The sequence below is a fragment of the Dysidea avara genome, chromosome 14 (genome assembly GCF_963678975.1).
Source record: "Dysidea avara chromosome 14, odDysAvar1.4, whole genome shotgun sequence".
NCBI classification, from domain to species: domain Eukaryota; kingdom Metazoa; phylum Porifera; class Demospongiae; order Dictyoceratida; family Dysideidae; genus Dysidea; species Dysidea avara.
The window spans coordinates 14312031-14326221 of NC_089285.1; the positions used below are offsets into that span (position 1 = coordinate 14312031).

The 14191-nt window shown below is 38.7% G+C and overlaps 1 protein-coding gene across 4 annotated transcripts; it reads right to left on the reverse strand.

Moving 5' to 3' along the window:
- Positions 1 to 335: 335 nt before the first annotated feature.
- Positions 336 to 12319, reverse strand: LOC136244410 (uncharacterized). Of its 4 annotated transcripts, none has more exons than XM_066035990.1 (5): positions 12018 to 12319; positions 3449 to 3527; positions 2286 to 2361; positions 2176 to 2233; positions 336 to 2040 (listed from the first exon to the last, which is right to left on the reverse strand). In XM_066035990.1, exons 1-5 carry the CDS (start codon positions 12166 to 12168, stop codon positions 416 to 418), a joined length of 1989 nt encoding a protein of 662 aa, XP_065892062.1. In that variant the 5' UTR covers positions 12169 to 12319; the 3' UTR covers positions 336 to 415. The 4 variants fall into 4 exon arrangements, with proteins under 4 accessions (XP_065892062.1, XP_065892063.1, XP_065892064.1 ...); XM_066035991.1 differs by having other exon boundaries at positions 3449 to 3552; positions 12018 to 12150; XM_066035992.1 differs by lacking the exons at positions 2176 to 2233; positions 2286 to 2361 and having other exon boundaries at positions 3449 to 3552; positions 12018 to 12150.
- Between the last annotated feature and the right edge of the window lie 1872 nt (positions 12320 to 14191).

The window sequence follows — 14191 nt, forward strand, 5'->3', positions numbered from 1 at the left end:
AAAGGTCTACTACTAATTGTAGGCGGATGATAAAGGGGTAATTCTAACGGGTAGTGAGCTCGATAACTAGAGTCGGCCTCAAATCATGTGGTTGCCCATCACACAGAGACTCAGAAGCAATCACACACGAGTCAGTAACAACATCGACGTATGTTCGTAGTTTTGATAAACTAGTGTCTATCGAGGGAAATCTTTTCTCGAACTATTACTTTCGATAGTGGGTGGGTGGGTGGGGCTCATCCTGTATTCCACCACCTTTTTTACGTCAGCTCACCGCAGACTGTTGGTGGAAAAGCCCGAGGCCTGTTCAAATCACCTCCTATCATAACAACTAATTCATTATAAACCATAAATAAATATTTTTTTACCCTAAGTGTTAAAAATAGAACAAAGAAAAATACAGCTATGCATATAACTATGGTACGCAATGCCAGATGACAAATACACCCGCCCCATAAACAGTAGCTAGCATTGGTACAGTTTTATCAAACAGTTCTGGAGAATCTGTAATGTCATTCAACCAATCAACGTCCAGAGGAGCTGCTGTAAAATCATAACTTCTGCCACGCCAGCCTTGAGTTGGTGTCAAGTCAGGAAACACTTTGACGATTTTACCAGAAGCACTTTCCACAATTAAAAGCCTAAAAAACTCGGTGGTCACTACAGCCAATATTGAAAAGACATCGCCAATTGCAATCACTGTAAGAAAAGGATCACCTTCAATGGTTGCATTCCTGCGCATTTTCCCATCTACATTGTACCAGACGTACTTTGGTCCACTGGCATATCCCATTATGCTCATGTCCTTAGACAGGCAGAACTTGTGGGGGCCAAACGCTTCTTGGGGAATGTCTAGTTGGACGTCAGGCTTGAAGCGATACAACAACACTGGAAGAAGACTGCATGGGCCTTGCTCATGACGGGTCTCCATTTCATAAATAAAAACCTGAAAATCTTGTTGTTGAAATATCATCTTATGCTTTTCACAAGGCATATGCGAAGATTTTTCATTGCCACAATAAAACTTTATTTCCTCACTAACCACAGCATGGTGGTAGATGATATTCAACTGCTCTGTAGCATCTAACATGAAACGGGCAATCCGAATACCAACCTGAAGTTCACAATACTCGTTTACATACGGAACAACAAACTTAATTGCACAGTAGCAGTCACCATTTGGAGTAAAACTGACCCTGTTTGAACTAAACACTCCAAGCATACAACACTTGTTACAAGGATCAGCAAAAGCAGCATAGCTACGCTCATCATATCCATAATCTCTCGTTTGAATAGTGTACACCTCCTTTCCTGTCTTCCAGTCATAACACATCCACCTTCCACCAATAGAACTGCAGAATAGAAACTTATTGTTCACTCGACAACTCATTGTGTGTATGGTCTTAATTGTGGACAGTAGCTTGGAAGAAGAAGTGATCCTGTACTTGCGGAAAATGTCATGTGGTTGGGCCATTGAATGGCCCAATGCTATGCTACCATCAGGGGCATTGCGGATCTCTTTGATGCGCTGCAGTTCACCAGAATGAACAAACTCTTTGACATCTGGGAAGTGCATCTCCACTGCTATGTGCTTGAAGTAGTGAAGCTTTCTCTTGTAGTTGACATACAGTCTGTACGGCTGCACGTACTTCAATTTCCGTTCCTTCAATTCTTCGTGCAGTGTTAGAGAATCTATCGCTTTAAGCCACAACTTGTGATTGCTGGTAACCAAAGAATACCATACTCGACTGACCACAGCACTACAACCAAGTGACGAGTGATCAAGGTGCTCCAAAATCTTGTAAGCTATTTCAGGCGGGAGAAGACTGAGAAAGTCTCGCTTTGACAACTTGTCCAGTGTGCTTGCCAGGTTTTCACATTTAAATGGTGCACAAAGTTTATGAAGATTGAAGAGAACCATTTCTTTCTGGTATTTGCTAAGGTTATCAAATTCCTTATCAACATTGTTCAGCAATGATGTAAAGTGTAAGCCATTTGTTAGCATTGATTCTGACTTGGGTTGCACCACCATTTTGACACCTATGTAAAACAGATACGAGTTAGTGAATACAAGCTGCTTGTACACACACAATACAAAAATACAACACTTTACACATAAATTTTAGGGATAATTAATTCAACACTGGCGACTACTACTAAACAACAACAACCTACCAAGTACTCTTCTAACTAACAGCTCCTTACAGCAGTTCTCCCCTTCAAGCTTGTACCCCTGCATAGCAACAATGCTGTCAAAAAGTTTGGACAATTCTTTCTGAACTCACTGTGTTAATATTAACCAATGCTGGCAAGCACTTGATCTTGTATGTAAGTTTGAACACATTACTAGGATCAGCCCACCTACATGGAATATCATTGTAGTACGTACATTACAAATCATCCACAACTCAAAATAAACAAATGAGATGTGCATGCACATACATAAACAATTACACAGACCATCTGGACACACATCATATTTACTCCTTATACTCATAAGTGTGATGACCAAATTTGTTAATATCTAATGCTAAGCTATCTGCCTGTCTACCTATCATACTAAGTATGCAGCGTATGTGTGTGCAGGGGTAGTGAAGACTGGGCTGGATCAAGGTTTCCTACTCCTCCGTGTTGCCCTTACAAACCAACAATAGAAATCATGTTTAGAAGGGAAGGCCTTTGTTTCTAGGGACGCTGCTATTGTCTTTATAGCCCATCCACCCTCCTAGGGGTCTTCTCACTTGGCCTGCATGTAAATGGGCTACTTAGAGAGCGCCACTGGCTAGAAATGGAGATATCTCTCATGGAGAGTTGGAGTGGGGATGAATACCAATTCTCTAGTGGGAATGAAGATTGCTCCTTAGTCTAGCAAAAGAAGTGAAGTAGTTAATGTGTGTAGTGTAGTGATTGTATATGGTACATGCCACCAGCAGTGAACTGCTATTATGGCATGATAGATGATACTTCCAAATTGTGACCACATAGTTCACATTTTTTTGGTTGGCAAACCAAAGTTCCACTCTGGACAAAGAACATATTGCAGGCTTATGAACAACAAACCACCTGAATGGGCAGTAAATACTCATGGACTGGTTATGGCCATCTCTTTAACCACACACAAACATACATGACTGAAAATACACATGTTTACTGAGAAATATTTAGTATTGGACATAAATATGTCTCATTGTCCAGTGGTGAGTCCTCAATCAGTAGCTGTTTATAAGGTAATCTGCAGATGTTGTGGCCACAAAGCAGACTATATACCACACAAGAAACTCAGTCAGGGGTAATTGTCAAGCTATAACCACTCAGATGAACCTTTCTAAAGTAGCCTCTCAGTTTGTAAGAAGTTTCCTCATCAAAAATATCCAATTATACAGCGAGTGATTCCTTCATGTTGTGGTCCCACAATTACTACATACATACAGCCATTAAATAAACTAACTGGTTTATATCTTGAACTGCCACCTTGATCAACACACCATCTTCCCTCATATGTGATGCTGTACAAACCACTTCTTCAGCTACAAACAACAAGTTATACATCATCTATACCAAGAGTACTTGAGATAAAGAACATGTACAGTGACAAATATTTGCTAGTTATGATTATTTTATAAAAGCAACTTTATATGCTTCTTGAATTATTACACTGGTTTCAAGATGGCAAGTTATTGACTGGAAATGATATATATATATATATATATATATATATATATATATCTAATCAAAAACAGCCAAGCTGTAAAAAAAGGTGCGGCCCCCAAAAAGGCCATGGTGAAAAAAGATGTGAAATCCAAGGTGGCGGCCAAGAAATGGCTGTGATGGTAAGTTAAAGGTAAAAATTTTAATAATGACAATTCAGGTGAATTTGATGCCAAGACCAAGTGGCACAAAATTCACCTGAATCGTTGTTATTGAAATTTTTACCATTAACCTACCATCACAGCCATTTCTTGGCCGCCACCTTGGATTTCACATCTTTTTTCACTATGGCCTTTTTGGGGGCCGCACCTTTTTTTACAGCTTGGCTGTTTTTGATTAGATATCACTTCTTTTTGTATTTGTATACTGCAAAGCCGGCCTATGGCTGGCTTTGGGGCTTTTTTAACCCATGTGTTTTTTTATTTACCACAGGAAGAAGAAAAGAACTTATAGAAGATTTTTAATACTTCAATTATTTATTTTATTTTATTAGTAATTATACATTATTACATGCCCATTATTCCCCACAGGATATTTTTTAGCAGCTGATCTCTCTACTGGGTGACTTAAAATATAGCTGAACTATATACATGATGGTTTCTTTGTAGCTGAACTCTCTACAAGGTTACCTCTTCTAGCTGATCTCTCTACAGGGTGATTTGTTTCTAGCTCAACTCTCTACAGGTAATTTGTTTGCAGCTAAACTCTCTACATGGTGCTTTCTTTGTAGCTGAACTCTCTACATGATGGTTTCTTTGTAGCTGAACTCTCTACAAGGTGACTTCTTCTAGCTGAACTCTCTACAGGGTGATTTCTTTGTAGCTGAACTCTCCACATGATGGTTTCTTTGTAGCTGAACTCTCTACAAGGTGACCTCTTCTAGCTGATCTCTCTACAGGGTGATTTGTTTCTAACTGAACTCTCTATAGGTGATTTGTTTGCAGCTAAACTCTCTACATGGTGCTTTCTTTGTAGCTGAACTCTCTACATGACGGTTTCTTTGTAGCTGAACTCTCTACAAGGTAAATTCTTCTAGCTGATCCCTCTACAGGGCGATTTGTTTGTTGTTGAATTCTCTACACGGTAATTTGTTTGAGGCTGAACTCTCTACATGGCAGTTTCTTTGTAGCTGAACTCTCTACAAGGTGACTTTTTCTAGCTGAACTCTATACAGAGCGATTTGTTTGCAGCTGAACTCTCTACATGATGGTTTCTTTGTAGCTGAACTCTCTACAAGGTGACTTCTTTTAGTTGATCCCTCTACAGGGTGATTTGTTTGCAGCTGAACTCTTTAGGTGGTGATTTCTTTGTAGCTGAACTCTCTCCAAGGTGACCTCTTCTAGCTGATCTCTCTACAGGGTGATTTGTTTCTAGCTGAACTCTCTACAGGTGATTTGTTTGCAGCTAAACTCTCTACATGGTGCTTTCTTTGTAGCTGAACTCTCTACATGATGGTTTCTTTGTAGCTGAACTCTCTACAAGGTAACTTCTTCTAGCTGATCCCTCTACAGGGCGATTTGTTTGTTGTTGAATTCTCTACACGGTAATTTCTTTGTAGCTGAACTCTCTACAGGGTGATTTGCTTGTAGCTGAACTCCTTACATTGTGTCTAGTTTCTAGCTGATCTCCACAGGGTGATTTGTTTGTAGCTGATCTCTCTGCAGGTTGATTTGTTTGTAACTAATCTTTCTTGTAGCTGAACTCTCTATAAGGTGATTTGATCTCTCTGCAGGTTGATTTGTTTGTAGCTGAACTCTCTAAAGGGTGATTTGCTTGTAGCTGAACTCCTTACATTGTGTCTAGTTTTTAGTTGATCTCTCTACAGGGTGATTTGTTTGTAGCTGATCTCTCTGCAGGTTGATTTGTTTGTAGCTGAAGTCTCTACAGGGTGATTTGTTTCTAGCTGATCTCTCTACAGGATGATTTTTTGTAACTGATCTCTCTGCAAGTTGATTTGTTTGTAGTCGATCTCTCTACAGGGTAATCTGTTTGTAGCTGAACTGTCTATAAGGTGATTTATTTATAGCTGATCTCTCTGCAGGTTGATTTGTTTTAGCTGAACTCTCTACAGGGTGATTTGTTTGTAGCTGATCTCTCTGCACGTTGATTTGTTTCTAGCTGAAGTCTCTACAGGATGATTTGTTTCTAGCTGATCTCTCTACAGGGTGATTTTTTGTAGCTGACCTCTCTTCAGGGTGATTTGTTTCTAGTTGATCGCTCTACAGGTTGATTTGTTTGTAGCTGAAATCTCAACAGGGTGTATTGCTTGTAGCTCAACTCCTTACATTGTGTCTAGTTTCTAGATGATCTCTCTACAGGGTGATTTATTTGTAGTTGATCTCTCTGCACATTGATTTGTTTGTAGCTGAACTCTCTACAGGGTGATTTGTTTCTAGCTGATCTCTCTACAAGTTGATTTGTGTGTAGCTGATCTCTCTGCAAGTTGATTTGTTTGTAGTCGATCTCTCTACAGGGTAATCTGTTTGTAACTGAACTGTCCATAAGGTGATTTGTTTGTAGCTGATCTCTCTGCAGTTTTAACTGAACTCTCTACAGGGTGATTTGTTTCTAGCTTATCTCTCTACAGGTTGATTTGTGTGTAACTGATCTCTCTACAAGCTGATTTGTTTGTAGCCGACCTCTCTACAAGTTGATTTGTTTGTTGCTGATCACTCTAAAGATTGATTTGTTTGTAGCTGAACTCTCTGCAAAGTGTTTTGTTTGTAGTTGATCTCTCTACAGGGTAATTTGTTTGTAGCTGAACTCTCTGCACAGCGACCTGTGTGTAGCTGAATTCTCTAGAGAGTGATTTAATTGTAGGTGAACTGTCTACAGGGTGCATGACTTGTTTATTGCTGAACTCTCTTCAGTGTGACTTGTAATGTTCTGAATCTCTACAGTGATATAATTGTAGCTTAACTCTCCACAGGGTGACTTGCTTCTTGCTGAACTGTCTATAAGATTAACTGTTTGCAGCTGAAGTCCCTACAGAATAACTTGTAATAGAATTCTATAATGGAGTAAATAAATTAGCTGAATGCTCTATTAGGATGACTGTTCTATTAGAGTATCTCGATCTCGCATTTGCTACACGGAGTTGGCTTTCGAATCATAACTCAGTGGTTTGTAATCCAATTCTTCTATACTACTGCAAGGACTTTCTATGAAGATTATTCCAGCTATACACCGATTTTCAGCTCATTGCTCTTAGCGGTTTGCCTAGTAGGCGTAAAAACTAATACTTTTTTATTACTAAAAATCGATCGCGTAATTGTGACACTGGTTGGGTTTTGTGTCATATCTCCATGGTCTTAATCTCGATTCCTTTCAAACCACCAAAAGGCACTCCTATGATGGTTACTCCATCTGCATAGCAATTTTCAACTCATTCCATGAAGTGGTTTACCCTGTAGGCGTGACAATCAAATCGATATTATTTTACGCGAATAATCAGTCATAACTCCTGAACCATTCATCGGATTTGCACCAAATTTGATGCTAGGATTCGCCTTTGGACTCCCTTTCTGTGTGCCAAATTTCGAGGCGATCGGAGCACTCGTTTGCGTTTTATATCAATTTTTGCAAGTGTGCGAAAAGACGAAGAAGAAAATAAAACGAAGAAAAAAAAACGAAACTTTGGCCGCTCATATCTCGGAAATGGCTTGAATGACTTCCTTCAAATTTGGAATGTAGACTCCCCTAGCTGGCGGGCAACTCTGCAGCAAATTTGGTTTCAATTGGATGAGCTATCACCGAGATACAAAAGCGTGAAATGACATTTTCTTTCTTCCTGTAAACATACTCACAGTGTGGCGCGCCGGCTTCTTGAGCCGCACGACACACTACTGTGTGTCTTGATATATATATATATATATGGGTCATTCCGTGTCAAATCAACAAGGAATTTAGGGTCACCTCTCGGATTTTGACGAAACTTGGTGTGTTTGTAGCACCTATGGTGCTTATCACTCATGCAAATTTTTAGCTCCATACATTCCATAGTTTCTGATTTATGACCACAAATATTTTGAATATTTCATGAAAATTTGGTCCATCTCTTGTTACAAAATCAATTGTAACCTTGCACTGTGTAAATATTTGTAAACACAATTTTCAGTGATGGAAGACTGTTGATTGACCTTTCCAGTGATCCCTAAATTATGGGATATCTACTTAATTATGGTTCAAAAGCACTTTATTGAAAACTTTAATCCCTTATATTTTGAAAAATGCTGTTTGAAATTTTTCGAATTCTTTTGTGAATAATGATTGAGTCATAGTCTATGTTTGATAAAATTTTTGTGGTGGGACCACAATGGGCTCAAGAGATATAATGAATTATGTTGTGGTATGCGGTGGAATTTGCCATCTATTATTGCTGTATTGGAGTGTACACCTCCAATAACCACTTGAGACAAGGCCATGCCAAGTTTGTCTTACAGTGTGAAGGTGTCTAGGTGCATTGCAACCTGTATTAGTGACCACCTGTATTGAAAGGCCATTTATGTGCTGCAGTTAAGTTATACTTCATTAATGTATAGCACCAAAGCATCAACCCTTTCTAGCAAATCCAAAAATGGTCCTTATTAGACAGGTTGACTATAAATTACAGATCTGACCACCATGTGTCCATGAACATCATGTAAATGTACTATCTCTTCACAAATACCTTCTTTATTAAGTTGAATACCACTGTAGTGGACTTAAGGCATGTCCACACGAATTCGAATTAGGAACCGGATGCAAAACGAATTCAGGCAATGCGTATTGAATCCGAATTGAACGTGTCCACACGCATTATCGCGTAATGCGCATTATTGAATTTACTAGTGTGATAAACGGATAATTAAACGGTTGAGAAAACACTCATTTGCGCCAACCAAGAGAACAGTGAGTTTAACGATAGACTGAAAGGAATAGCTCGTAGTAACGCTTATACTTTTGTTTATAACGTACCGGAAGGATTTCTACGAATAGAATACGAAAATCTGCTGATGGTGCGTGATGGGTAGGGACCGTTGGTTCTTTCAAACTCTAAGGGCTAGATACGATGATGAAACACTGCTTCCATACGTCCCTGCGCTTTTATCACACCGAGCGCTTCTGTATTTTTATCCTGTGTTGTTTACACAGGTCACGTGCAAACGTGTCAAGCCCTCACGTGTTGCATTATTATGACGTAGCAAATCCCGATTCGTAGCCAATTCGTATTCAAACCACCTGAGGAGGTGGATTCGTGTAATCCACTTTCAATTCGAATCACCCTAATGCGCATTCCGTGTGGACGCAAATAATTCGAATCAATGCGGATTCAATTCGCATTATTCTTGTCGTGTGGACATACCTTTAGCCATATTTAAGTTGCGTATGTGGCTACATAGATACATACAACAGAACTCCTCAGAATGGATACCTGGATACCTTGATAACCAGGACACCTGTTTATACACTGTACTCCCACTCTAGTGGTGCACATACATTTAGACCAAGATACTTCTGTGGCTTCTATAATATGAGCACTTTATTATGTTCCTAGCAATGGAGGGGTTTTACCATACATGCATTAATTGTACCTCAATATGTGAAATTAATTACTACATTACTTTACATTCATGACCACTTTGAAGATCAAGTCATAAACTCATGCACATACTCACATAGGACATGCTGACCACATACTTAACATTTGCCTGTATTGATCTTCAAAGCGTCAACCCAAAATACTTTGAAAAACCATTTTAGTAATTACAGTACTATAAATCACACATTGAGGTGCAAGCAAGTGTTAATAATATAAAAACTCTTGGTACAAGTAATGCATCTACTGTATATAGTGTAACTATTCTATTCCCTGGACCATTGATGAAGTGTTCATTTTTGAGAAACCACAGACTTGTCTTGGGCCCAAAATGTACGTACAATTATAAAGTAAGATCATGAGGCTATTAAGGTGCCCAGGTATCCTTTTTGAGGAGGTCTATTGTACCTATGCAGCCATGTACATAACTTGAATAGTGTAGAGTGGGGAGATGTATGTGAGTGCACTACGGCAAGATTTTACATAATAAATAAGGTATAACTGAAGAGATGGTACAACATTAATGTGTTTATGGACGCATGATAATCTCATTTATAGTCAACCTGTCTAATAAGGATCATTTTTGGATTTGCTAGAAAGGGTTGATGCTTTGGTGCTATACATTAAAGAAGTATAACTTAACTGCAGCACATAGATGGCCTTTCAATACAGGTGGTCACTAATACAGGTTGCAATATACCTAGACACCTTCACACTGTAAGACAAACTTGGCATGGCCTTGTTGCGAGTGGATATTGGAGGTGTACACTCCAATATAGCAATAATAGACGGCAAATTCCACCGCATACCACAACATAATTCATTATATCTCTTGAGCCCATTGTGGTCCCACCACAGAAATTTTATCAAACATAGACTATGATCCAATCATTATTCACAAAAGAATTCGAAAAATTTCAAACAGCATTTTTCAAAATATAAAGGATTAAAGTTTTCAATGAAGTACTTTTGAACCATAATTAAGTAGATATCCCATAATTTAGGGATCACTGGAAAGGTCAATCAACAGTCTTCCATCACTGAAAAGTGTGTTTAAAAATATTTACACAGTACAAAGTTGCAGTTGATTTTGTAACTAGAGATGGACCAAATTTTCATGAAATATTCAAAATATTTGTGGTCATAAATCAGAAACTATGGAATGTATGGAGCTAAAACTTTGCATGAGTGATAAGCACCATAGGTACTACAAACACACCAAGTTTCGTCAAAATCCGAGAGGTGACCCTAAATTCCTTGTTGATTTGACATGGAATGACCCATATATAAGGATAAAGATAGCATTGTGTATAGATAAGCCACCTACTGTTAACAATACCAGTACCATTTAACATGTATGGTGCTACTGAAACAAATGGATACACTTGCAATGTGCAAATACTGTCTTTGTAGTGTAGCTACATACCGTAAAGTTGGGTTGTTAAGCGCATGTGTCTATTAAGCACATATTATTTGTTAAGTGCATACACATTTCTTGTGATTAACCATGGCTGATAAGCGCACATGGCCAAATGTGAGGCTCGACACATAACAATGGTACACATGGGAAATATAGCTGGAAGTACTGGAAATTAATGTTTCCTCGAGTGCTTATGTCTCCCTTCACTATGTATACAGCAAATCAGCCTTCTGGATTGCAATATTCTTGTTCATCACAAAGAATTTCATCGAGAAATGGAGTCAAATATCCTTATACACTGGTGTGGTGACCACAAACTACTCTATTACAACATAGTGATTCTGTGTTAAACACACCATAGTGATTAATTAGGCGTGTGCACCTAACAGCTTGTAAAAGTTCTCTGAAAATTATAGGTACATGCGCTTAACAGCCCAACTCTACGTGCGTACATTGGTGGCCAACGACAAACACAATGTTGTGTGGTGGGTGTACCAAGTAGGTGATTATGATTATCACTGGACATTCGGGATAGTAGATATAACAGTTATTCGGCCAATGGACACTGATAAACCAATTTGTGATTTGAATTATTTCAGCCATATGGGAAAAGCCCTAATGGTGGAACTTTATGACCGCTGAAAATGTATAACTTTATGACCGCTGAAAATGTATAACATTACTAGCTTTCCGTCTGCACCTCACCAAAAATATTGCTTATATATACTCTCTCCATAGTATATTGCTACGTACAGGTAATGTATATAACAAGGCACTAGTAGCAATATAATTTTACAGTGTAGGAGCACTACATACATACATATACCATATGCATAACTACTTCACTTATGACGCGTTACTTGTTTTAAGTATATAGACCCTTTGCAGGTGAGCTGCTGTCATAGCAACATCCACCATTTTGGAGTACAACCCCTTTTGCAACCTAGGTAGCGTAGGGGAGAGCGTACATTTAACCTGCTGAGGAATGCAGGAGAAGCAGCTCTAATTCCTGGGTATTGTTTTACTCTTATAGAAAGCAACGCTATTGGGAGTGCAAAACGGGTTGTATTCTAAGATGGCAAATGTTGCTATGGCAGCAGCTCACCTGCAAAGGGTCTATACCACTAAACACTGTGCACATCACACTTTGGCCACATTTCAATCTGACACAAAAGCACGTACACAACAAATAGTAAACTGCATTGGCCACGATCCCCTTGTTTTCACAAACACCAGGTATTAAATCAAGCCTCGTGTCCGTAACATTGGAGTGTGCGTTAATTAGATATAGCAGTACGACGGATTTCCTACCTTTTACACGCTCTGTAAAATCATCCTCACATGGTTCCCTGTTCGTGTGGTAAATAACCAGGGTGCACACGACTGAACCATCGAGGTTGGATCCCTTCAAGTCCTCTAGTACTTTCGGGAGTTCCAAGGTATTTACATCGATGACTTTCATGGCATCTGCAACCGTACACTGAACTTGAAAATGAGGATACCAATTCAGGTGGAGCAGTGGACAAAGATGCTAAGCGACGATTCGAAAGCACAACTTCCGGACTCACGGAGGTAACGGGGCGTGGTCTGAGCCGGTTGTGCTTCAACGCTGATCGATGATTGATTTTATTAGTCACGTGGCCTACTCAACCAGGTATACCGGTATTTGCAATGAGTGTATCGATATCACCGTTTCTTGCGCGTCGACAAATTTAAAGCGGAAGTCACGTACAGTGTTGCCAGATGATTTGCTCCAAATGTTCATGTGAAAAAATAAATTTGTTCATAAAAAGTTCATAAATCCATAGTCACTTTCCGAAAACTAGCCTACACATTATAAATAGGTGGATCTCTGGGTTAGTAGGGCACTGAAGAGCAAAAAAAAAAAAAAAAAAGGTTACCACCTAAAATTGCCAAAAGTTCATAAAAAGTTCACAGATTACTCCAGGTTCATAAAAAAAGTTCATAGATTATTTCAGGTTCACAAACAAGACAAAAAGTTCATAAATCTATGAACTTTATTCACAGCATGGCAACACTGGTCATGTATGGTAATTATAGTTTGAAGTTCAAAAATGAATCGATTTGATTGGTCGAAATCCTATGCACGTGATTTCGCTTGTTTTAATTTGTTGTCACGCAAGAACTATTAGAAGCTGTGTATCTTGTGCGTGCGGTGTGTACATGTGTGTGTGTGATGGTGTGTGCATATATAGCTATACGTCATGGTAAAATATTGTTCACCTTTAGAGCAGAAGTGGTAGCTAGATGGGGGTGTGTCAGGGTCTCCTATTGGTGTAGTGCATCCTCACCAACTTTCCTTAGCTGAACTTTCCTTAGCTGCATGACACACTATACTAGAAACATTTTATGTCATGTCAAGTTAACTTGTCACTTATCACCATTAATCTCATTTCATTACTCTTCAAGTTAATTGGTGACTTTCAGTAATACTAGCTCGGCTTGATTGTGAAAATTTTATCAGTATTTTGAGCCAAATCAGTTTTGCACTATAAATGACTTCAAATTTTCTTAGTTTTGCAACTGTAAATAGATCTATGGCAGTATATTGGGTGGTTGTCTGATAGATGATAGATTGCCACCAATAATTGGTTATTTGATGATATGAATGTTTAGTGACATAACAAACTAATTACTACTGATATAGCGTTTCACATTTCTGTTTCTTAATGGAGCAGTAATATGGATCTTCACATATTGTCCACTTCTGAAGTTATGACACAGATAACATTTTTGATATATTGATGGTAATTGATTGTTTACGCTAGTTACAAGATGAGTAATAGAATATTAAGTGCATACTTTGTTCTTAAGGATAAGTGAAATATTACGGGACATTTTATCTCGCATGTCTTTACGTGTTACATCTATCAATTTCAGGCAGTATCTGTTGTGGTCACCAGCACTGTGTTCATGAGGTAAAGTGTTGCTTTGTAAACATGTCAGAAATGGATGTTCAGTAGTTACTGAGCTTCTTCTCTGCTTGCCTGGAAATTTGGCCCACCCTGTGGTGCCTTTCTTAGTAGCAGGTTTTGATGCCACCAATACTCCATCACATCCATCCAGAACATCATCTTGTATCACTGATCGAAATATGATCCACTGGTTTCTTTCTAGAAATGCCTTTTTCATAGCCCCCTCAGAGGGGTACCTGTAAGTGAAAATACCAAGCTACTTAATAAGACAATCAAGCTACTATATTCTGATGTTTCTTTTATGTCAAAATGATAGTCTATGGCAAGCTCTCCAGTCTATAACCCTTCTCCCCATGGCAGTAACCATGTAAGGGAGCAACTTACTACATCACCATTTGCTTTTAGATGAACATGTCTGCTGTTTCAATTTGCAGACTAATTAGGCAAATACACTACAGTAAAGTACCAACAAGGCAGGTAGCTCATTATGGTAGTTTTTTTTGTAGTTTTTGCATAAAACATGCACATATACAGATTAAATTCCATTTA

What these genes read in the sequence shown, in the direction of transcription:
- LOC136244410 (XM_066035990.1), bottom strand. Translation starts at nt 12,168, where the DNA reads ATGAAAGTCATCGATGTAAATACCTTGGAACTCCCGAAAGTACTAGAG. An exon ending in TTTTACAGAGCGTGTAAAAG is followed by an intron (nt 3,528 to 12,017) that starts GTAGGAAATCCG and finishes TGTTGTTTGTAG; the next exon opens with CTGAAGAAGTGGTTTGTACA. An exon ending in CATTGGTTAATATTAACACA is followed by an intron (nt 2,234 to 2,285) that starts GTGAGTTCAGAA and finishes GTTGCTATGCAG; the next exon opens with GGGTACAAGCTTGAAGGGGA.